At 49.9% G+C, this 24,350-nt stretch overlaps 1 protein-coding gene across 7 annotated transcripts in view; it reads left to right on the forward strand.

The window, feature by feature from the left end:
- Window positions 1-22,848, forward strand: part of FGF1 (fibroblast growth factor 1) — a 58,793-nt gene extending 35,945 nt beyond the window's left edge. For 2 of the 7 annotated variants that reach the window (XM_080398192.1, XM_080398193.1), the window contains exons 2-4: window positions 4,514-4,707; window positions 9,741-9,844; window positions 10,924-22,848. In XM_080398192.1, the coding sequence (XP_080254318.1) occupies window positions 4,539-4,707; window positions 9,741-9,844; window positions 10,924-11,118 (468 nt within the window). In that variant the 5' untranslated portion in view covers window positions 4,514-4,538 and the 3' untranslated portion in view covers window positions 11,119-22,848. The other 5 variants (XM_080398196.1, XM_080398195.1, XM_080398194.1 and 2 more) reach the window with 5 other exon arrangements.
- Window positions 22,849-24,350: the final 1,502 nt, after the last annotated feature.

Below are 24,350 nucleotides of genomic sequence, written 5' to 3' on the forward strand. Positions count from 1 at the left end.
AGAGGGACCTGACTGGAGTGTGGCCAGCTCTGCTGGGAGCCCCATGGGACCCAGCATGGCTCTTCCCCACTTGGCTCCTCTGCTGAGACTGCTACCAAAAAACTGGGGCACTAATGGTAGCAATGGGAGGTTAGTCTTAGCTGGCCATTAAATTTGTGCCATGGGAGCCACAGAAGAGCCATGAAAGTACCCTTGAAGCCACAAACAGCCTGGTCCTAGTGTGACCTGACAATCTAGACATGCAAAAAGATTTCGGACCATTAGCAACCCCCTAAGTTGCCAAACTCTCATCAACACCACAAGCAAAGGGGAGAAAAGTACTATCCAGTGAATTCTGCATTGATTTTAAAATGGAAGGGGAAAGGCCCTCACTCCTTTTCCACGGCCCCCAGCATGAGCTGTTATTTTGGAGCTCACACAGAGTTTGCCTGGCAGTGTAACCAGTCCTCGATGTTCAGACTCAGATGCTTGCAGAGTTTGGGATTTCACATCAAAGCCACTGGTTTGGCTGCTGTAGCAGTCAGCGATAAAGTTTGGAACCAAACCCAAACTTCTCAGAATTTCACAGCTATTCTGGTCCTGTGCTGGGCTCGTCTCTCCTCGCTGCTGCAAGGAGCAACATGCTGCAGTGCTCCAGCCCACCAAAGTTCAGCAGGACCTGGTTAAAATTAATATTTGGGTTTAAAAAGGACTTAAGAGTTTTATTCTTCAGAAAGCTATTTCTTATCTTTTGGGGTTCTGACATCTCCTCCCGCAGCCCAGGAGGAAGAGCTGAGTGCCAGTGGGCTGCTGGCAGGTCCCTCAGCTCCCTGTGTCTGCACATGGAGCTAGGGCTACCCTGGAGCAGGGGCCCTGGCTCCAGCTCTCAGTGATGGTCATTCTCAGTGGTGGTTTCTTCTTAGGCAACACAGCATGGCGAAGCCCACAAAGAAGTGGGTGAGCATGTTATGCAGGAGTAGGAGGAAAAACGAGAGCCATGAACACAAACACTTGGACAAACACTCTCCAACTTGGGCTCCAACTTACCGTCCTAGTGCAACTGGCAGCGTCAACTGCTTGGCAGCAGCCACCCCCCCTCTTAGAGCAACCACCTCTTGGAATATTTTCCTTTCTCCACAGCGCACCAAATAACTGCTGGAGTGTGGTGCCTCTCAGCTTAGCATCTTGGAGATAGCTTTCTGTTCTGCTTTGAGCTATTGAATAATTTTGTTGGGCTTCTACCGAAAGAAATAAGGCCCTTTATGTTGTCTTTGGTTCAGGTTCTCTCTGTCATGCTTTTTAATTCCCATAAAAACCTAACGTGTTCCTGCCAAAAGTATAATAGTAGGGCCACAAGTGGTGGTGTGTGTAAAGTATCAACTCCACGGTCAAAGTAGTATGAGAAAAGCAACAGTATTTAGGCAAGGAGAGACAACTGGAGTGGAAAATAGCGTTTATCCAGCTCCTCTTGTGGAGTCAAAGGCAGCTGGTGAACACTGCATTAATCCTAAAAATAGCAAAACACCCTTAAAGGAAATACATGAAAATGAAGAAGCCGTTGCCAGTCAAGCTGCTCTCTTAAAGGTATCCCTAGAAGCCCTTGAACGCACAGACCTTCAGGTGACCAAGGACAGCATCCCAGCCTGCTCCTCACTCGTGCTGGCTGCAGCTTTCAGTTTGCCAAGACCCTGATCTGAGCTTTTGGCTTTGGGATATTTGTTTCTCACTTCCATCTCATCAACCCAGGAGATTCCCAAGTGCCTTTTACCCTCAGATAAAGGTTCAAGAAAAGCTTTAGTTCCAGGGAATTATACAATGCCACTGATCTCGATTAATGCTCAGTAAAGCACTAAACCCTTGTGTACTATGTTGAATGACTTGAAGGCTTTCGTTCAGCGAAATCTTGGCAGACAGTTGGCATTGAAAACTGAACAACCACAAGAAAAGTACACTCTCTCGACAGAAAAATAAATTTTGGGACCAGACACTCTGAAAAATACCTAATTTCACCTGCCTGACAACTGTGTTAGGAAAGGATTTCAAAGCTATACTTAGTGTCTTGCCTGCTTTGGAAAGCCACCAGGCACCATAAAGCTGCTTGGCTCTTGTGGGTTGCTTCACCAACCTCATCACAGGATACCGGGGCTAGCCCGCGTTATCACTTGCAGAAAGCACTTCCCAAAAACCAGTCTGTGTCAAAGGAGGAATCTGTGAAACTTTGCAGCTTCCAAACAGGCACAGTCTGAACACACCAGTGCTGAGAGGGATGCGGCTTATGTGAGATTCAGGGGCAAGGGCATCGAGAGAGGCGGTTGTAAAACTTGGTCTGACTCTCTGGGGAAAAAGTTGATACTTTGGGCTTATCAAATAGCTCCAGAGCAAAAGTGAGCTTTGGGGAGGTGCATGGTATTATGGTGAGGAACTGGCCAAGGGACAAGTTTTGAACCTAGATGGGAAATAAAACAGCCTTCAGTGCAAAACAACATATAGCTGAGGAGGCGCTGGGTTGGTAAAATAACACTTGGTAGGCGCCGGTCCAGCAAACGTGACTTAAGATGAAAATAGTTCTGGAGAGAGGGCAGCGGGGAAAAGTTTAAAATAATTTGTACCTGCATTTTGACTTTGTATTCAGCTGTTGTAGATTTAATACCTCTATTTGCAGCAAAACCCAGGCTGATGGGCAGGAGGAAAGAGAAGCTGTTGTGAACCAACAGCTACCAGAAGGAACAGAGGCCTGGGATGGCAGGGAATACTTTTCTTCTTTACAGTCATGCTTTCCTCTCCTAGGAAATCTCTCTGTTCTGATAGACATCCCGAAGGAACATGTCTGAGAGCGAGGGATGAAGTCTCTGTACTAACCAAAGCTGGCTGCAATGGCTGGGTGTGTTGTCAGCAACAGCGATGAAGTCTCTATTTGCAAGGTTTCAGATTTTAGCAATCCAGCTTGCAGAAATTCTCATCTTCTGCAGGCTTTTGGGATCCACTTGAAGAAGTAGCTTCCCCTCCATGCAGCTGCATTTGCAAATTTAAATACTTGAGAGTTTACAGCCAAATGTTTAGAAATTACATGTATACATGCACGTGTGTATTGCAGAGAGTCGCAGTCCTCAATATCTCCCAAGTTGCTCTTTTAAGTACCACAGCAAACCCACACAGTATGATACTGGCTCCCAGTGTACCAGCAGCACAATTTGGTGCTAAAGAGACACTTTTACAACCTATAAATATATATAAACAGTAATGGTATAATATTTTCCATAATATAGCTATGGGAATACAAAACATTTAAAGTAATTTCCTGTATCTAGATTTAATTTATGCTGTGCCCTGTCTTGTTCTGTTCATAAATCCCCTTCCCTACAAGCACTATAGAACTTGGTATATGAAAGACAGAATATCCATGGGAGATTTTAAATTAAGTTTCAAGGCTAGAAACACTCGGATAAATCTGAATATACCTGGAATACACGTGGGACTCTGGTCCACACCCGTACCTGGCCACGGCACCTCCTGATTCCACGGCCACGGCTGCAATGGCAGTTCTCACCCTCCGACATTCACAGCACCCTTCTCTTACTGGTCTGGTGACGCCTTCAGGTTTTGGCACGGTGTCTGCTTAAACAGGGATCGTGCCCAAACGGTGTCTTGCAAAATGAGTTTCAGCGTGATCTGCGTGCGTTTCCCCAGTCCCCCGGGACAGCAGAGGAGCCCTGCAAGAAGGAGCACTTTCACAAGGTGTCGCTTGTTGCTTCTGAGCGGCTGGTAGTGCCCCAGGCCCAGTTACACCCTTTAGCATCAGCCAGAGCTTTGCCTTTCCCTTTTAACCACTTTTATGGAGATGCAAGGGTGCACAAACACGGTATAATCTATGCTCAAAGTTCCTTTTTTCCATATACCATTAATCAGTGTATGGGTAGATCACCTGCTTGCTGCCCAGGCAATGAAAGCCTCCTGCTTCCCTGCTCATCTCCCACAATATCTAACATTTATTCTGATCTTCAGCATGTGTGTGCCTTGGCCAGGTGAGATACAGAGTGCCAAAGACACAAAGTAGTATTTGCTATCTGGCATGCGGTATGTGTTGCAATTCCTAGTCATAATCATGTTTGAAAGTTATAATATTGGAGAGAGTTATTAACCTGGGCTCCCTTCCTGCCTCTTGTGGGTTTCAATCAGACACTGGGTGTTTTTCAAACTTTTTTTTTTTTAGCTTATAATTTTAGTACGTACATCAAGCAGAAAGAAAACAGAATTTACTTTAGATAAAATTAAAAGGACAGAGTTCCTATCACCCACCTACACCCAGTGAGGAGACACCCCCCCCTGCACCTCCCACGCTGGAGGTGCATCACCTTTCGAGCTGTGTCACTGCCAGGGCCATCAGCCGTGGTGTGAATCACGTGCCCAGCAGCCAGCCCGGGTACAGCTGGGGACCCCCAGGCTCCCTCCCCTCCCTTTAAAAGCCTGGCAGAAGCAGCATGTGCCAAGCACTTGGTGCTGCAGCCCCTGCCATACGCCACCACATCTCTTGCAGCCTGGCCACCGGGAGAGGCTGAGAGATGGCTGAGGGGGAAATCACCACTTTCACCGCCCTGACCGAAAAGTTCAACCTACCCCCAGGGAACTACAAGAAACCCAAACTCCTATACTGCAGCAACGGGGGCCACTTCCTACGGATCCTGCCAGATGGCAAAGTGGATGGGACCAGGGACCGAAGCGATCAGCACAGTAAGCAAACCCGACGGGGCTTCTTTGCATGCCTGCTCACTCCTATGATTTTATCAGCCAAGAAGGGGGGAACTGGGGAAACTGGGCTCTGTACCAAGCTCTCTTTCCTGCTGGTGGCAACACACCTTCCAGGAGTCAGCACACACACCAAACACACCTATAGCCTGTACAGAGAGCCCAGGGAGGCACATTATGTATGCTATTTCACATTATTTGCATATTAAATCTGAAACTCGTCATCAACATAATCGCAGGCAGGCAGATACGCAGGACCACAGTGATAACAGCAGCATGGCTGGCTTATGCAGCAAGCTGGCAGCTGGAAAAAAAGGAAAGTCAGCCTCATATCCTACACACATGCAGCTATCACACACAATTCTATGGTATCTTTGCATTCGCTCTGGGTTAGAAGGTTCAGCACAACAGCGGGGCTGTGCTGATGCAGTGTTTCCCAGCTGTGCACAGTGGCTGTGCAGCTTTGTACATCAAGTTGTCAGCCAGAGCGGAAGGTCGAGCCCAGATTCCTCTGCGTGCAGAATGGATTTTATCTGTTTGTTCTGCACACAGTATCCCTTTGCCTCTGGGGAACTTCCCTCTCCCCTTATGCAGCAAATTAAATTCCTGCAGGATACAAAAGCCCAACAGAGGCAAGAATCTGCTGAAAGACAGTTATTTTGTGACATGGCTTTAGAAATGCAGACGCGTTACCATTCACTTTTTTTCTGAAAACAAGTATGGCTTAATGCATGCTTCAATACAACTTACACGCATCCATGTGTCACAGAGATTTAACAGGCCATCTGTGGCTGGAATCTCCTCTTGCTTGCCTCCATTCCCTGCAGTTGAAGATGCCAGCAGCTCCAGCCTGTGGGACACTGGGGATCTGCTGCTGGGATGAACTGCCCACGCAGATGCCAACACTTGTCCTACCATTTGCACATCCCACTGACTTTCTAGGAGCGTGATCCTTCTCCGTAACTGGCATCAGTTTACCCCAGGAAGCTGGCGGGGCTTGCTCGCCAAAAAGTGCCATTTTTGTAAATGCTACTATAAAGTGCTGCAGACTATCTGACATAGGGCAAACCTTAATATAAAAAATAAATAATATTATCCTGTACGGCAAGGAAAGGTGCATGTTTGTCCTATTTGGTAGTTGTCCACGTCACCAGAGGCATCAAGAGCTCTCTCCCTGCCAGCAACTCACATGACCAGAGCCAACAGTGGTGCTGAGGCTCTCTTTGAACCAAACCCCACAAAGCTGTCAGACAAGGGCTGCACACTTGGCCCTGACACCAAGCAAACCCTTGCCCTTGGCACCTCTCCCCACTGAGCTCGGCCAGGCTGTCAGCAGTGACCGGTGGAGCTGCACAGAGCAACACCCCCAGCAAACCACTCTCATAAAAGAGAAAATGGCTGTGTAAGGACAAAGACACAAAGTCCAAGGAATCGGTTGGGAAGTTTTAAGCTTTTAGGGCTCTTGAACTTCCAGAATTCCTGAGAGGAATTTTTTTAAACCAATGCCTGAGGAGAGCTGAACCAGCAGTGCAGCAAAGGTCCCTGTGGGGCTCTGCAGGCAGCGGGGCCGGGTGCTTCCCCACCACTACATGCTGGAGCTCTCAGTTCTCGGCAGAAACCTCCAGGCACACCATATCCTGAACATTTACTGGAATATAACTGGGACCTGCCAGGCTCCTATCTGGTTAGAAGGAGCCGAGTCTGCCTTACAAAGTGCTAAGAAAAGCACTTTTATTTTCTTTAAACCACAAGTGTACATGTGGCTTTCTCCCCCAAACCTAACCTTTCTTCTTGTTATTGTTTGAATGAAAGGCAATTTATTGCAGAGTTTTATTTATAAACACTGTTTCCCCACCACTCGCACAGCACGCTGTAGTGCTGGGGGACAGGCAAGGATGAGCTCACAAAGGCTGGACAAACACAGCGCAGGGCAGGCAGCCTCCAGCCCGGAATAAATCAGGCATGTAACCCTTCTCAAACCCCTGCAAGAGGCAGACAAGGATGCTCACCCAAAGGCTCTGCAGAAGACAGGACCAGGCTCACAGGACCCACAAGCCAGCAGCTGGAGAGGTTATATGAATTCAGCCAGAGTCTGTGCAGCATTTTGCCAGAGCTAAGATTTTGCTGGAGTCAGAATGGGGATGCAGATGCCCATGTTCCTGGGGAGCTCAGCACAGGTTTGCAGAGCCAGTGGCAAGGCAGGATCTCCTGAGACACAGGATGCTATGAAGGACAAGTGTCCAAGCCTCTGTGCTCCAGCCTTGAGCCCATCGTCTCACAGCATGGATGCTGCCACACCGTCCAGACTTTTTCCCTCCAGCAAAGTAAGCCACCACTTGGGAGCACGCATTTCCCCTCCAGCTGCTGGTCCCTGCAGCCACACCATGTGCACGGGCAGCAACTGCAGGTAGCATTCCTGCACATGACACCCACTGTGCCCCAGCACACTCACACTTTGCCACTGCTGGCCTGGGGCCATCTGTTTGGAAATCTCTGCCAAAAAGGAACCTCCTGTAAATGATCTTGTAAACTTAGATATCCTGATGTACAAATATTTACAGAGGAAACTCCTGGAAGGGCTGCATGCCAGTGGAACAACCCTACTGGCAAGGTACCCTGCCTCTGAGCACCAACGGCTGCCCACAGTCCTGCCCCTGCACCTGGAAAATGCCAGAGCTGCTCAGCACCACTCCCTGGCACGTGACCGGCACCATGGGATACCACAGGACAAGCATCAGCCAGCATGGAGCAAGCCAGATCCATATGGGAAACCCAGGAGTGACAGTGGAGAGAGGTCCCCTGGGAGGGATGAGGCACAGGAGCACCCACAGCTCAAACAGAAAGCCAGCATGCTCAGCTGCATTAGAGCCTGCATTGGTGCTTTGCAAACTGCCCCTGCCCACATGCATTTTATACCAGACAAATATCAAGAATTCATGTTTTTGTCTTAAATCGCCTTGCCAGGTGCCAGCCCCAGAATCAAGGCGGGTCACTAAGGAGAAGAGAAGTCACTTGCTCCAAGACCTTGTCTCCTAGCCCTATGTGAGGATCCCCTCACTGTGTCCTTTGCTACCGTCTGTGGGCATCTCGAGTTTGTGCCATGAAATGAAAAGAAAACTTACCAGGAAATTGCAGACCCTCAAGGGTGAAGCCCACGCTCATTTCCACAAACAGCCTTCTCTGTTTCATCCCACTACATCATGGAAGGAGATATCTGCACAGAGCTGTAAAAACCACAAGAATCTGTGCATGAGCTCTTTCCTCTAGACCCACCACTCTCCTTCCCTCTGCAGCCAGAGACCTTAACATTCCCATTGGCAGCTGGAAGGTTCCCCTGCTCCCTTCTCTTGGAGGCAGTTTTTAGGACAGTATCATCATTTTTAGCTCGTTCCCCTCTTTCCCTGGCTGGACTTCTTGACCATGTCCTGGGGCTGCAGCACCACAGGGAATGAAGGCGGGCTGGGGGCTCTCCCACGGCAGGGTTTGCCAGCTGCCAGCTCCCAGCCTGAACCAAGCAAGCACAGGACTGCATATTACTGCAAATCTGCACCCACGCAATTTACTAATTAACCGTCATTTACTGAGCAGGAAAGCCAAAAAATGAAGAATGTGAACTACTACAGCAAAGATTTTACTGGGACTGGGGCTTCTGCCATACCAAGAGGTAATATTACCTTCTACTTCATCCAAATAAGGATAAAATAAAATAAATCTAAAGAGGAAGGAAAGAGCTGGAGCTGAGGCATCCATTCATACTCCATTCAAACCAGCCTAAATATTTTTGTTATAGATCTCTACAGTAAAAGGTCAGGAAAAAAAAGCTGACTGGGAGATGGGAATGATCATGTGGAGCTGGATTTTGCAAGTCACGCAAATTATAATTGCAGCCCTCTGCACATGCCAGTGGGGCCGATAGTTGCTCAGTCTTCAGTTTAACTGCCAACCCATGACAGCAGCATGGCGTCCACTCTGAGCACACTGGGCTAGAGAGCTGTCATCCCAAAGCTGCTCTCCAACCAAATGGCCTCTTCCTGATAAATACATTGAACAAGAACCTGAGCCAAGTTTTAATAATTTTCTGAGACTCCTGTAATTAGCAAAGAAAGAAAAAAAGGAACCCACAGGGTGGGGGGAAAGTTACCAGGCAAATAGAAGGGTTAATTCTGCTGTGTTAGGTACAGGTTGCTGATCAGAGGTGGCTCAGACATGCCAGCCTGCAGCTGCAGCACAAGATGAATAAGGAGCTCTTTCGCCCTGGAGTTTCTAGTTGAGGTCTGGCATAAGTAGCAGGGACAGAAAGTGGGTGCCCGGCGGGCTGCATGAACTGACACAGCATCACCACGAACCCATCGTCCCCCCCCAGCCTGTGTGCTGGCAGGCTCAGTCTTGGTTTAGTACCAAATTCACATTAGTGCCGCAAACCAGGACAACGTAGGATGTGGCTCATGGCTACCTACAGGATGTATTTTTTTTAGGATGAAGATCATCCCTTTCTGTTTCTCTGCTATCCATCTATGACATGCTGGATAAAGCCAGCCACGGCACACTACTGGATGGGATGCTTTGGATCAGGGTTTTGCAACACAGGTTTCTAAAGTCTGCTCGTCCCTACTTTCACTCTCGAAATACTTCTTCATATGTCACCCCTTAAGTGTCTTGTCAAAACCACATGAGAAATTTGTAAAGTAGAGCCAGAATTAAACCCCCACTCTCCCGTGTCCCCTTCCAGCATCTTAACCAAAAGGCTGCCCTTCCTTTGACGTAAAACAATGCAAATATTGGTCTTTGGTTCCTAAAGCACAGCTGTGGGGTTTCTTTGATGGAGAGGGTATAAGGAGACATTTCTATTACATGCTGTACTGTTTCCTATACACTCTTTGTAAGCCAGGCTTCAGAACAAATACCCTGCTATCTCTCCTAGCACCTTGGACATTATCTCTGAGAACCTCTTTTTATTTTCTTTCCTTTTTCCTACTTTCCTTTCATTTTTGTTGTTGTTGTTTTATTTTTACTTTCAGTTCAACTCCAGCTAAGTGCGGAAAGCGTGGGAGAGGTGTATATAAAGAGCACCCAGTCTGGGCAGTACCTGGCGATGGACACCAACGGGCTACTTTATGGCTCGGTAAGTAGGAGGTTTATGTGGGACCAGACATGGAGAGGGTTTGAGGTTTGCAGAAATCTCATAGCTCTGAGTAATGCAAACCACAAGCAACAATTAGCCTCTGTCTATTATTTTGCAGCTGGATGGCTGCTCTTAATCTGGCTTTATTTTAGGGGAAATAAATAAATAACCAAATAACACCATTTACCACCCTGCCTCTTGACAAATACTGTGTTTCATATCTGACACTTGACAAATATTGTATTTCATATCTGGAGCAGCAGCTGCTTTGCTATCCCCTCAGCAGCTGCAAGCTCTGTAAGTGGGGCCAGGGCAGGGTCCCTGGCAGGGTGCAGGGCTGGTGCAACTCCAGCCCGGCTCTTCCAACCCCAGCAGTGCCTTGCCCACACCTCTGCCTGGCTCCTGCCACCTCTCCATGGCTTTGCGAGGCAGTTCAGAGCTGCTAGTAGGGCTGCAAGAGGAAGCAGCCCCAGGCAATGACCCACAGCCACTGAGCAAAGGCCTCATGTTTTTCTCTGCATCCTGGTTGCACCAAACCCTGTGCTGGAGGCAGTGGCAGCATCCACAACATGCCAGTGTGAGCGGGATTGTGCTCACCCCACTGTGCCCATGAACTGTAGGGCACAGAGTCACCGAAAATAATCTGGGTCTTTGAAAATAGTCCCATTTATAGGAAAGTGTGCAACACAAGCTTGGTCACAGGCTGCTTAGCCTCATCAAAGAGCTGTTTTGTTCCCTGTGCTCATGCTCTGAACCCTCAGCTGCCATCACACAGCCTAGTGCCAGAGCAGGAGCCAGCACCAGGACCAGCTTACAGAGCACAGGGCTGGGCCCGGTTACTGCCAAAATGCCCAGGTCACAGAAAAGCTACTGCAGTAGTCGTTCAGGGGACTAGATGAAGGTTACCTACCTCCACGCTTTAAATACAAATTGTACTGGGGCACGAAGATCTCAGCGGTGGGCCTGGATGGCATCCTAGCCAGAGAGCACCCGAGCTGGGATTGCTGCGTTAAGAACACATGTCCTCCTCACTATGGCACCACCCCATCTCACTGTCACTACCTGGGGCTCTCTTTCAGCAGTTACTGGGTGAGGAGTGTCTGTTCCTTGAGAGGATTGAAGAAAACCATTACAACACATACGTCTCCAAAAAGCACGCGGATAAGAACTGGTTTGTAGGTCTGAAGAAGAATGGGAACAGCAAGCTAGGGCCGCGGACTCACTACGGCCAGAAGGCAATCCTTTTCCTCCCACTGCCCGTCTCGGCTGACTAAGTCCCATCCCAGAAGCTCAGAGACAACCCCAAACCCCAATGACTGCCACCTTCTTTCCCCCGACCCCACCTCCCTTTTTGCTAGTATGACAGCGCCAAATGTTAGAGCTCCGAGCTTTAGGTAATGGCTTTACCAAAAATAGACAAAACAGAGGTCCTCTGCTCTGCACAAGGCTTTGCAGCCATGAGGAGAAAAGCCCCGACACCCTTGCAAAGCCCATCAGCAATCCCTCCTCCCCCTGCCCTGTGCCAGCTGTCGGTCATATCGTGCCCACTCTGCAGCTCCCAGGGACACACACAAACCTGTCTCAGGCAGGCACCCAGAAACGTGGCCAAGGGCACCCCAAGGACACCCTGTTACCAGAAAAATGCAGGCTTTTACTGTCCCCAGTCATTCTAAGGCAAAACCTCCCTGGATACTCTGTATTAACGTATTCATCCACCTAAGCATGTAGCTTCTAATATGCCCTTCAGGTTGCACCATCAGTCATGTTATCAAGTGCCAGCCTGATGAAATACTTGCCAATATCCTTGGTGTGTTAAGCTAAACTAGCATCAGCCAAAAGCTCCAAGCTCTAGACATCTTAGCCTCCCTTACAACATGAATATTGCTATATTTCATACTAGTACCTGCCATACGTTATTTGTATTTATTTATTAAGTAAATATGTCTCTTCTACAACCTGTTTGTAAGTAATGCTAGGCACCAAAGCCCCTTGACGCTGCTGTCCCAGTGAGGATAGGGCAGAGTGGGAGTGACTCAGGTCTGATGCTGAGGGTGTGATGGTGCAGCAGGGAACAGGCCGCATGATGGTGGCAGTGCATCGCACCTCATTCCCAGGGGCTTCCACCCACATTCCCAGTGTCTGGCTAAATGGGCTCTAAAAGTGGTGCTGGGGCCCCTTGGTGGCTCCCAAACCCTCCATGAAGCTGGGTTTCTCCTCTCCTGGAAACAAGCAGATCTCCTGAGCAGCTCAGGAGCCTCTCCTTGCCAGGTGAGAGCATCATGGGAGCACCACACTGCCAGGCTCTACCCTGGTTCAGCTTGTCTGCCCCCATCCACCTCGGGTACTTGCAGACACTTACAGTGACCAGGCACAAGCTGCACAGGGTGACAGATCAGCCCAGGCACCGCTGGGGCAAAGCCTTGCTGAGTCAGCGCTTCTCTAATCACTTCTTCCTGAGTGGCAAGAGTATTTTACCATACAGTGAGTTTCCTCTTGTGTAGAGTAGCCCAAAGCCTTTTACTAACCTTTTCTGGTGATACTGCATTAAAAATTAAATTGGGAATAGGTTTAACTCCGTTGCATCCATGTGACTTGTCATGGCCCAGCTGTGGCTGCGGGTGAGGTGTATGCGGAGACATGGCCAGGGGTACCATGGTCGACAGGACGGATTCAGCAGCCATGGAAGTAAAAGCACAGGAGTCCTTCATTTATGCAAGGCTGGAGCTGCGGCAGCGCTGCGCAGCCCGTCCCGCAGCAGGGGGAACACTGCCGAAACTCCCCTTCGGTTCAGTTCTCTGTTCGGTCTCAGACTGAGGTTTCAGGCTGTAAATAAAATACGCACGTACAGTGGCAGAACAATAAAGTTTGAAAGGAAATATTGCCGCAGGCTATATTTGGTCTGAAATTAAGAGGCGCTCAAGTAAAAAAGTCTAAATCTTTCCAGGGGGTGAAAATGGAGCATGGTGCTGCTTCACCCCAGGATGAGACACAAAAGCCACTCACTCCAGTGGCAGCACCTGAGCAGGGACATCCTCAGAGGGAGCTGGGGGACCCTGTGCCACAGTGGATGCTGCTGCTCCCACTGCATGGAAGAATGGATGGCCACAGCCTGTGCACTCCTTATTGTTTCTACAATAATAATCTCAATTTGGCAATTCAGGGCAGGGGAGAGCAGAAATCCAGGGAAAACAGGACTTGCTGCAGTTCACATGGCTGAGGAATGAGAACTATCTTCTCCTTTAGCCTGGACCACAAGCTGGGCTGGGGCAGGCACAGAGCCATTGTACCTAATGATTCCTAAATGCTCTTCCTAATGCTTCCCTTCCTACAGTCCCGCCTGTCCGGTCTGACTTTCCTTGTTCAGCAGTAAAGGGGGGGGGGGGGGGGGGAAGACATTTAGGTACACTGTGTAACAAGGTAGTTAAACATTACGTTGCTGAACTAGTGGTGGCTGTGGTAAAAAGCACTCCTGTTTGGAAAAGATGGAGAATCTAATTCCCTTTACCTTCATTTTTGTATAATAGACCCTTGGAAACTGCAGAAGTATATATTTGGCAGGAGCATCAGAGCAGCTGCTCTCCCCAGCTTTGCAAAGTGAATTTTTTCTCTCAGAGGTGAGCTACACAGAGTACTTCAGAGCTGAACAACAGAGCTCACGTTTCCGTACCAAACTTTCTGCAGAGAGAACACAAACAACTTTCCTGTTTACACAACCCGGGGCCAAGCTGGGGCTCTGACGGCTATGCACAGCCTCCTTGTGTGCATGCACACAGCACCTTCTGGGGACCGAGACAAGGCCGGCAGCATCCGCCAATTAGATACTGCAATCTATTTTTTCTTGTCCCTTGGGGTACTGCTGGGATCCGTTCCCCTGTGTGTGTCACCTCACTGCTGTGCCTGTGGGAGGGTTTGCAGAGACACACTTTGTGCTGAGCAAACACAACCAGGGATGGTCATCTGCCCCACAACCAGCACCGCAGGTTTATCGGTTCTCTCATCCTGACTTAAAAATGATAAATGACCTGACAGCCCCCACCAGCTGATGCACTGAGCTCTTGGGGAGGGAACCTGCTTTAGGCTGGTGAGCTGGGGCATCAGCCCCGCATCACAGAGGGGGAGCCACAGCTCAGCCTCTTGCCCACTGGTGTGAGTCCAAAGTCCACGTTTCTTGCACAGCCCCCAGGCTTTGCTCTGGAGTTCACCTTCACAGCTCCCATGGCCTCAGGCTTCCATCCACCTGGGCTCCCCGGCTCACTTTTTCCATTCCTGCCATCCGGGACAGGGACATGGCAACAAGCACTCCCTGTTCCTGGCAAGCCTCAGATGAAACCATCTCTACTTGGAAGGAGGAATAAAAGGCACTATGCCTTGTATATTACTGCAGCAGCAACGAGCCACACTCTAGAATTGCTCTGCTAATTTTTGCACTTTCTGGCTCTGAAATCTTTTCTCTACCACTGATATCGTCCCGGTGAATCGTCCTCCCAGGCAAAGAGGGAGCTGGTATGAGAATGGCGGAGCCATGGTGGGGAAGGAGCACGCAGCAGCTTCAGCAGCACTGTGGCTGCAGAACCCAGCAGTGCAGGGACCTGCGGGCACCAGCCCTGCCAGTGCCTGGCAGCTTCCTTGCACCTACCCATTGCCACAGCCCTTTGGTGCTGTTACTCACCTCGGGGAACAGCATGGAAATCAAGTCAAAAGGTGATTTTTGCTCCTCCCGGAAGGCTGCAGGATACCAGCTACTTTTCTTGTCCTTTACATAGCCAAATTTCCATACAGCTGCCCATGGGGTCATCAGATGTATGATCTTGCAGGTATTTACTATGCGCACACTGAATGCTTGAAGGTCTATGAATATCAGCTTCTAGTTTTCACTTATAATTCCCAACAACCAAAAAGGCACGCTTTTTACTGTATATAACAACTAAAACATTTTCATTAAAAGTACACAATGCCTGCAAAAAATCTACTCTGCACAGGTGCCTTCCAGCCTGCCCACCCTCCCACCCCCCCAAAAAAAAATAATTAAGCACAGCAGTAGGATAACTTTGGGGTTTTTTTTCAATATCACCATATCACAGGTAAGCTAGCTGGTTATCCCTAAACTGGCAAACACCTGTCATTGTTTTGCACTGTTGCCTTATTTCACACATTCAAGCACATGTAATGTAATTCATACCAAGCTTACACAATCACACTATAAAAGGTGAACAAGCAATAATTCATCAGCTCTGCTGCCACCACAAAACACACACAAGCTTTTAGTTACTTGAATGGTGAGGTAAAGCAAAGGCGGTTCAGGCCAATGGTGGGCGAGGAGTGGATGCATGGCTCCCTGCAACCCTTCAGCTGATAAGGGTATCATCATCGTCATGTGTGCCCGCATCCGACACCTGCAGGGACATGGTTCCCTCAGCAGGTTGAGCGCCTCCATGTCTACCTTCTGTGCTGCTATGAACTTGTAATTGCTTAAGCACAGCGGATGAGAGTTGAGAAGTTTGACATTTAAACCAGTATCTGGCAGTGTCCAGTAAGGACTGAATATCTGCCAAAACCCTGGATTTAGCCAACGAGTTGCAGAAGAAGAAAGGACGAGAGAAGGACTCATCCACCGCCAATGCTCCTGGCACTGCTGCTCTGGTGGGTCCAGCACCTGGGGAAGGCTACAGACGATGTTCCAATGACAAACACAAAGCTGGGCAAGACAAAGCGATAGCTGTGCCATCAACCCCTTACTTAAACATTGTGGTCACATTCCTTGTGAAAGTCTGGGTTGTCACTCAAGTCAAAAAATGAATGAATGCATGACCAGGAGATCCAGGTTTCTAATTAAACTGGAAAGCTGGAAAGCATAATGCCCAATATAGTCGTGCTGTCTTCCAACACCTCATTAACTGCAGGGCACTCCTCTCGTTAGACTTCTGCTGGTCAGAAATGACCACCACAGGTACACACCTGACACCCAACTGGGGAAAAATGTCAACACTTTGAAAAATAATCCCTAAGGAAGCCACACTAATTGCTTCAGACAGATGAACGTGCAAGGATGACATTACCCAGAGAAACCATGCTTGCTTTGGAGAGTTCTGTCCTTAGGGTGAAAGGGGACGGGGGGGGGGAGAAGAGAAGACTTAAAAGATTTAATAAAATCATTACTCCTGAAGATCTTTCCCAATACGTGTAGTGAGCGCAAGCGTGTTGCTCAGTGTTTCTGGAGTGTGTTGGAAGGATGGCAAAGCAAGTGCTGCAGCATGACATGACAGGGTGAGCTAGGGAGGCATGGCTAGGCGGGAAAGGACAGTGGCATTCAGATGCTCAGTAAAATTTACAGTATTCAAACCTAGCAGCAGCCAAGGGGCATCTGATGGGCTAGATTTCTGCCTTTTTCAGCTACAATCTGGCACTGTCTTCCAGCAGATCTTGCCAGGATCTTGCAAGCTTCCACATCCTAAAGAGGCGGAAGGAGGACGTGGTGCAGGGAAGGCAGGGTCTTATGTGATCTGACAACCCCCTCTCCCAGTGCTGAGGTCTGTGGCATCTGCACACACAACTTCACCAGGGCTCTCCAAAGCCATATGTTCGCCTCCATATCAAACCTCTCAGGTTGAGGGCATCCCTGTTCAGCTCTTTTTGTTTCCACAGCAGCCCAGTCCAGAAGGGTCAGGACACAGGAAGGGCAATAAGAGGCCACGGATGTCAGCAGAGCTGTGCGGTGCAGGAGCTTGTTAGCTCGATCTAGAACTCCACAGACATCTTAACAGACTGCAGCCTCGAGAACATGCCATCAGCCAGGCAGAGCCCCAAGCTGCAGAGGACTCTGAATCTCATCTACTCTCTCTACCTGTTTGGCTCATGAGTCCACTGCAGGATTTAAAACCCAACTGCTAGTTCCTGTAAACTGTTTATCCTGCATCATTAGGGAAGAATGTAAATCTGGGTCTAATGGCTCCCACGTGTTTTCCACATATGACATGAAAATGCCCAGGAAAGGTAAAAGCTGGGTAGGGCAGGGCTGCCCAGCTGTGTCTGGCTGCAGGTGCTGACAGGTTTGCTAAAGGGGGGCAACACCTCCGCTCCATAGGACAGATGGCCCAGTGGCCCTGCAGTCAATCACCAGCTCCCTTTAAATGCAAGTAGATGTCCTGCCCACCACTCCCTGTGTCTCTGGGGAGATTACTCCCATAGGTGCCAGACCTCTGACTTTGCAGTGTTCAGCACAGCACAGGGCTGCAGAAGCCCTAGCAGCAAGGGTCAGCCGGTGGGCTGCAGGAGCTACCAGCCCAGCACAGCCCCTGAACAGTGGGGAGCACCCGGCAGAACCAGCCCAACGCATCCATCGTCCTGGACATTTCCACATCTTCAACCCAGGAAGCATCACAAAGGCAAGTGGCTGGGCTGCTTCTGTTTTGCCACCAGTTTTTGAGTGGGATCTGGCAGGAATGGGCAGGGAAGAGCTCTTGGAGCAGTGGACGCACCAAAAAATAAAGAAAATTTAAAAAGCACTGAACCCCAGATTGCCCGGTGCCAGGCACACAGGAATTGGGCTCTCCCGCAGCACAAGAACCTGGCGACGATGTCCCCGTGCTGCGGGTGCCCAGGAGGTGGCGATGCGGAGGCGCGGTAGCGGCGGGGACGGGGGGCAGGTCGGAGCACTCAGCCCATCCCACACTGCTGCTGCCCGCGGGTGGACACCGAGAGGCCAACATCTGGCTCTGCATCTGGCTGATAAATGGAGCGGGAGGGAGTTTAAAGGGGCCCTGGAAGCCGCGGGTCCCCCTCTCCCCTCCTCCCGTCTCGGGGTGCCGGGTGCTGCTCCCAGCCCACGGAGCCCCTGCTGCAGCCCACATGGGTCGTGGCTGGCAAGGGACCCCCGTGGGAAGCAGGAAGGGTAGAAAGGGGTTACGCTCCTGACAAGCCTCGAGGGAGGGTTTGGTCACAGGGAGAACACTCATCCCACAAGTGGCTTCTCCTTCCTCTTCCTCTAACCCAGAGGGCTGCTTTGTCCGCGAGACACTGCTCAGCCCCAGCCAAAGCAACGAAGTCTGAAATAATCTATTATTAAGCTCTGGGAACTGATGGGAATCTAAGCAAAAGAAAAGCTGGGGTTTCTGCTGCTTTTCCTGTGGTTGGCATTTTAGAAAGGCTGCCGGAGGACACACACGTCTTGGGGCACTCGAGGCTGTGGGAGCCATGGGATAGCGCAGTGGTGGGTGGCCAGGGCCGCAGGGCACCACAATGCCACGGAGCACTGTCCCCTCGGAGGCTCTGGCAAGGGCCGAGGGAGCCCCCATGGCCACAGCCTGAGCCTGGCTCTTGGTGATGCTCATCACTGCAGCTCTCTGTGGCTCTGGGATGCAGCAGCACTGCCCATGCCCCCACCATCTGCACACCCCATCCCCAGCACCCTCAGCTGCACCCCAGACCTTCCTCAGCCTTCCTCGAGCACAGGTGCCATGGGTTGTGCCAAACCATATCATGATGCACTAACCGAAATAAGCTCTTGGGACAGCACATCTATTCCCACATGTGCTGTGACTCCATTTTTAGAGCCCATATCTGCAGCACTCCTGAGCTATGGAGGGAGTTGGGCTAAACTTCTGGTCAGTGTAAATCAGTTCATTAAAGAGCTGTGACTTTAAGGGTGCAGGTCCAGCTGGGGAGAACAGGGGAATGTGCCAGAGAAAGGTCTGCCAAACCTCCCCCTCGAAGCATCGCCAGTTGTTTGCACAAGTTGCGCTTTTTCTAAGCACATGCAGCAATTTGTTCTGGTGAGCGAGGATAGCTCGTGGCAACTGCTAATCCCAGCTTTTGGTCGAGACCCTCAAGAGCGGGGAGAGGCCCCCACTCACAGCCTCTTACTTCTCCCAAGACACTGAGCATCAGGAAGCTGCAGCTTAAACATCAGTGTAATCCCCACAAAAAGAGTGGTCACTGGTAATGGGTTTACCTGCTTAATTCTCTCCAGCCGTTCCTGTCTCTCAGGGTTTTCCCCTCCCTACTAACATGGTGCTGCAGGAAACCCTGCTTCCCACATTAAGCAGATTGTCTGCAACAGTACAGGCAAATACATTTATCACACTGAATTCTGGAGCCATTGCACCGCAGCGTTTCTGGGATAGGCATCCTCTGCTGCTCATATCCTCCCCTACGCTGTTTCCGGAGCTGGACTGCGACACATTTATCACCCAAGGCACAGAGCATCTTCACTCCCCCCTGGCCCCCAAGGCCCTTCCCCTGGGACCACCTGCTGTCACCACCAAAGGCACAGAGAAACCCTGGTACACAGTGACCACAAAACCACCTCCCAGCCCCACTGCCAGGGCTCACCTCTGCCCTGCACAGCTCCACAGCAGGGGGTCCTGGGTGGCAGGTACGCTTGGGACAAGCTCAGACCACTCCCTGCCACCCCAAATCTACTGTTTCTCTGCAGAAGTTATCCCAACATGTATTTCCTCCTTTTGCAGGTCAGGAGCTGGGAAGGAGGGTGGGTGGGCACCTTGTACCCACACGTACCAAAAGAGCCAAATGCTGCAACATGCCTCAATTAAAAGGGGTGTCTAGACTCAAATTAGCAAATGCTGGCCTGATCCTAGAAGGAAAGGCTCTTTACAGCACTGCTGGGCAGGATGCTGCTCCTGGCCATGCCTGCGCAGGGCTGCTGGGGGAGCAGAGCTCACACCACTGAATTTGCTATTTCAGATGTGCCCATGGCATCTGGGGAGCCCCAGCAGTGGGCTTCTCCCCTAGGCTGCCCTTCCTAAGCCATTCAAATCACATTTGTCCTGAAGTTGATGTTCTTTTTGTTTCTGAGATGCTAACAATTTCTGTGGATTCTTTCTGGATGTTATTGGAAAAACGTCTTGGGTCCACCAGGCTGCTGGCAGCAAGCTCCTTCCTCACTTCCCCTGCCCCGGACCCCTGAGGCCAAGGAGCAGACTCACAGAAGCTGCAATGCTAGTGTACAGAAAGCAGCAGACAGCCTGGCTCAGGTCCAGATCTGCTGCGATTCCCAAAATGCACCCAGTCTCAGAAACCATCCCGTGCCTCCGTTTCCCCACTGCATAAAGGAGCTAAATACCTCTTTAAGGCAACACCAGTGGGAAATCAGTGTCCTGGAAGAAGGGATGAGCCCCGGTGTCCTACCTGCCACAGATGCTCACTGCTCATGGTTTTGGTAGTTTCACAGCGCTCGAGCTACAGCGTCAAGGAGCCAGTGTGGCCTGATCCTGCATCCTGGCCCAGCATAGCCAGCTCTGCTGTACCCAGAGCAACCGCAGCACTCATATCTTCCTCTCTTCTGCCAGGCACCTGAGCAGTCACCTACAGCACAGAGGAAATGACACAATTACTGATAAACACAGGGGCTCCCACTGCTAGTTTCAGCTCACCATGAATGTTCCCCTCCAGCACGCCTGCCCCGTTTCCCCCCGCTTCTCTCCGCACTCTAGTCATTCAGTCCTTTGCCCTTTTTCTGATTTACAATAGTCACCCTTTGCTTGCACAAAAACCCGATTCCCTGGGGCAGAGCCGACAGCTTCCATCACTTTGGGTATGGTTTTATTTGGCCATTACAGCTACAGCCTGAATGTGGCCATAAAGCACATTTATCCTTTATGACTGAACTCTGTGCCAAATTAGTCTCAGTTTACGGCTCATGCTTCGTATGTGGTGTTCACCACGGGTTTTCCCACGCCTGTGCCTACACCAACTGCAACTGCGAAACACAGGTGAGTGAGAGCAAGAGAACAACCTGGGGGACCAGCATAAATGCAGGGACCAACTCCCCTCTGAGCGTCGCGGCCATGCCACATTCTCCGTTCTGCTCCTGCACTGCCTGTGCCCCCTACATGGCGAGGCACCACTGATGCCCCAGCGAAGGGGACCATGCTGCCCAGGAGCAGCAGCATCCCCACAGTGCCACAATCAGTCCTGCTGCTGGGGGTGGGTGGGGAGGAGGCGCGCAAAGCTCAAGGGGTTACTGGTGGGCAGCTTGGCTTCCCTGGCCAGCACCCTGTCAGCAGCCCCAGGAAACATTTCTCTAGAGAGATTAGGGAAGATAATCTGGAAACAAATGCAACTGTTGGACAAGAGCCTGCATGCAGATCTACATGCAAACGCTGGTGAACACAAGTCCAGCCTGTCGAATGACAGCTGCAGTTGCCAGCTTGTTGCATGTATTAAAAACACACCTTAAGTACAGGACAAATAAAGGAGGAAAATCATTTCCAGTCAGAGCCATGAAAAGCAAACAGCTTAGACAAATCAGGCTGCAAGGGGTTTGCTCTTTAGAGAGTAAGGCCTCAAGCTCAGGTCCAAACCCCCCTCTCCAAGGACAGTTCCAGCTCTCCAAAGCCAAACCAATCGCAACTCAAAGCCATCTGAATCCAATCGCTGCTCAGTCTGGCAGATCCATCCTTGTCACCGTGCATGGAAATCCAATATATGGGAAGAACGTGCAACAAAAAAATGAAATTCTGTTTATTTTCATAGCAGTAGGTTTGGCCTAAACCCTTTACTTTTGTGAAGAGAGTTAGTAACTCTGCTGCTTTTTTTTTTTACCCTTTTTTAATTGCTTTTCTAAATGAAATTTAAAACCAACAGGAAAGCTGTGGGGCACTATCACAGCATCTTTGGTGAGATGCATGCTGGCCAAAGGTGCAATTCCAAAACAAGACACTGCAGTAATGAATCATAATTAAAATACCATTTTACCAATTTTCCTTAAGTCTAGACACATTTTCCCCAACTTGCCAAATGCAAAAAACATCCTATTTTTTTCTAGCCAAAAAACCTTCCTAAGCAAGAATTTGAGAAGGGCATCCATAAGGAAGGCAGACTGTACCCTTACCATGTCTGCCCGTATCAATACTCCGAATGCACAGGTAACTCTGGTTTCCCCATTCAGGTTCCTCCATACACCACGCATAATCCAGCAGGAGCAAGAAGAGGAAGTTAGGAATGGGAGGTTTTGCAGAGTGGTTTTTGCAGAAAACGAATGAACAAAAGGCTCAGCTAGAAACGTATTTATAGGGACAGTTCACAAATCCCAGCTGAGCAAGGCGAGGGGCTGCCAAATGGGGAGCAAAGATGCTGCAGTCCTGCTTCCCAGTTCAGGAAATGGAAAAAATTCCCTGTATATGGGGAGACGTCAGCTGCAATGGTGCTCAGTGTGGCCCAGGTAAAGAGGCAGGGAGGGACGCGTCGCCCAGCTCCGTGGCACGGTGGGAAGAGCCAGACCCTGAAGGAAGCTGGTAGGAAGCTACTTGCTTGGGCTTGGGTTGTCTCTGTTCCCAGGCTCCTTTCTAGATGGTTTCCTTCCAGTCTGAAATTGTTAGGGGAAAAAAGGATGGTGACAAAGTAGCAGGAAGGGAAAAACAACATAGCTGTCTTGCAGGCCCTGAAACGTTGCAGATGTCATTCTATCTGAAGGAAAAGACCAGTGCATGGACACTGTGCTTCAGCATTAGCTCCAAGCAACACCATACAGGAAAAACATCACCCTCCACTCACGTCTGCACTCCTGTGCTGTGTAACTCCAGCTCATTCACCATTTCAGGCTTTAACTTTCTGTGCATACCATGTGGTTTATATTGTGTTAAGCCCATCTAGACAGCAAGTAATTTCCTCGTGCTTAACAGCCCTCCTGTTCCTCCCTGACATCTGCCACAAGCCACTAAGCCACGCTGATTAACACCGTCTCCACCAAAGAGCAGAGAAAGGTCCCCATGGCTCTTAAACGCCATCTGCTCCTCCAGCCTGCCCAGGCAATTAGTCCTATAGGCTCTGGGGCTCTGTTTCTATAAGATACCTTCTTCCCCCTTAATGCTTGTTACACATGTTGATTTATCTTGTGCATGTACTATGATACCTGTATGCTCACCACAGCTTCATGGATCATCCTGCTTGCCCTGCCAGGGGCTGCTCCATCCCGCTACTCCGAACCCTCCTCCTCTCCTTCTCCTGTCCTTCAACACTGAACTGCAGGTTTTAATCCTCTCTTTTTTTTTTTTAAATCAGTAAAATACTTTTTCTCATGGCTCACATCCCCACTCCTGAGGGCCCCGGTGTCCAGCGCTGCCTGCCACAGGCTCCCACACCCCACAGCTCCGGCCCTGCTGCCCAGCTCACCTTCCTCTGCAACCAACCTAGAAATTACAACCCCACAAAAGAGTTAAAAGCTAGCTGGGAGTGTTGCTTCTGCCCCACCTAGGTGCCTGAACATCAACCAAAAGCAACTAGGCAGCACACAATAACTTTGCCAGCAGCAGTGAGGTTCTGCACAGACAAGCAATTGTGACAACAGCAGCACTGCCCACCTCGTCCGCTCCAGGATCATCACCCAAAGCCATTTCCATTCACAAGCACAAATTCAGTTTTCTTTCCCCAAGCTGCCAGCGCCAAACCCCCAGCCCAGAGTCCCTCTGCCTCACAGACAGGGGTCTGCTGCTCCACAAGTACCATCGCTGGGCACCATCCTTGTCCCAGCCCATGGCACAGGCACCCAACGCAGTCCTGCTTGAATGAGGCCAGCTCAACAAGAAATGGAGTTTTCTTGCAGTGCTTTTCAGGGACAGGAGGGATCCAGCAGCTCACAGAAGAGTGTTGCTCAGATTTAATTAAGCTTGTTTAGAAACTCTTGCTGTCTCACTGGTGCCATTTCCACACATCCGGCAGCCCCAGGCAAAGCTGCATTTATCTACAGGGCCAACACAAACCACCACGAGGATGCAACCCTTTACCTCTGACAAATCTATAAATAAGTAAGTGTCAAAAGGAAGAAAAAAGGAAGAAGAAAGGGAGGGATCCAGAGGAAGGAATCTGCATAGGGAACAACTCCATCTGGGCCTGGTATCGGCGCATGCTCACCACATTGCTGCTAAAAGGTACGATGGGTTCTGGCCAGCAATAAAGCTGCTGGCTCCAGCCCTGCAGGGATTAGGCCAGTTAAAATGCCGAAGGCTGCAGGCAATTCTCTGCTGAAATGGGGGCCACACAGCTCGCTGCCAGAAATTCCTGAAAAAATAAAACAGGTGGACGCTTCCCTGCCCTGGCCAGGCTGGGTCCCATGCAGCACTGCTGATGGTAGGGAGCCAGGGGCGCTGTGACCAGCATCACCTCTGGTTTCTGTCCTGGGTAGCCGTTGCTTCCTGCCTGCATTTATTTATCCCATGTGTTTATTTTCTATACGTTTTGTCCTGAAATATGTTGCTATGCAACTTTCTAGGCTTTCCCATCCTGCTGGGGTAAACCCAACATACGTGGAATGACATGGAAGATTGAATCAGCCATCACTGCTATTATTGTGTTCTGGCTTCTGGCAGCTCTGCAGAGGCTTTATGGGGTCTGGAGTTTTTTGTTTGTTGGCTTCAAACCCACTCCCACCCCACCTGGTTTTTTTGGTTTTTTTTACTTAACTGGTGCTTTTAACACTTGCTATCTTCAGTCTTTTCAAAAGTTAGAAATGAAGGAAAAAAAAAAGCTCTGCTTATCTGCTCCTATCTACTTT

This window comes from Falco punctatus (genome assembly GCF_963210335.1).
Source record: "Falco punctatus genome assembly, chromosome: 8".
Lineage (NCBI taxonomy): Eukaryota > Metazoa > Chordata > Aves > Falconiformes > Falconidae > Falco > Falco punctatus.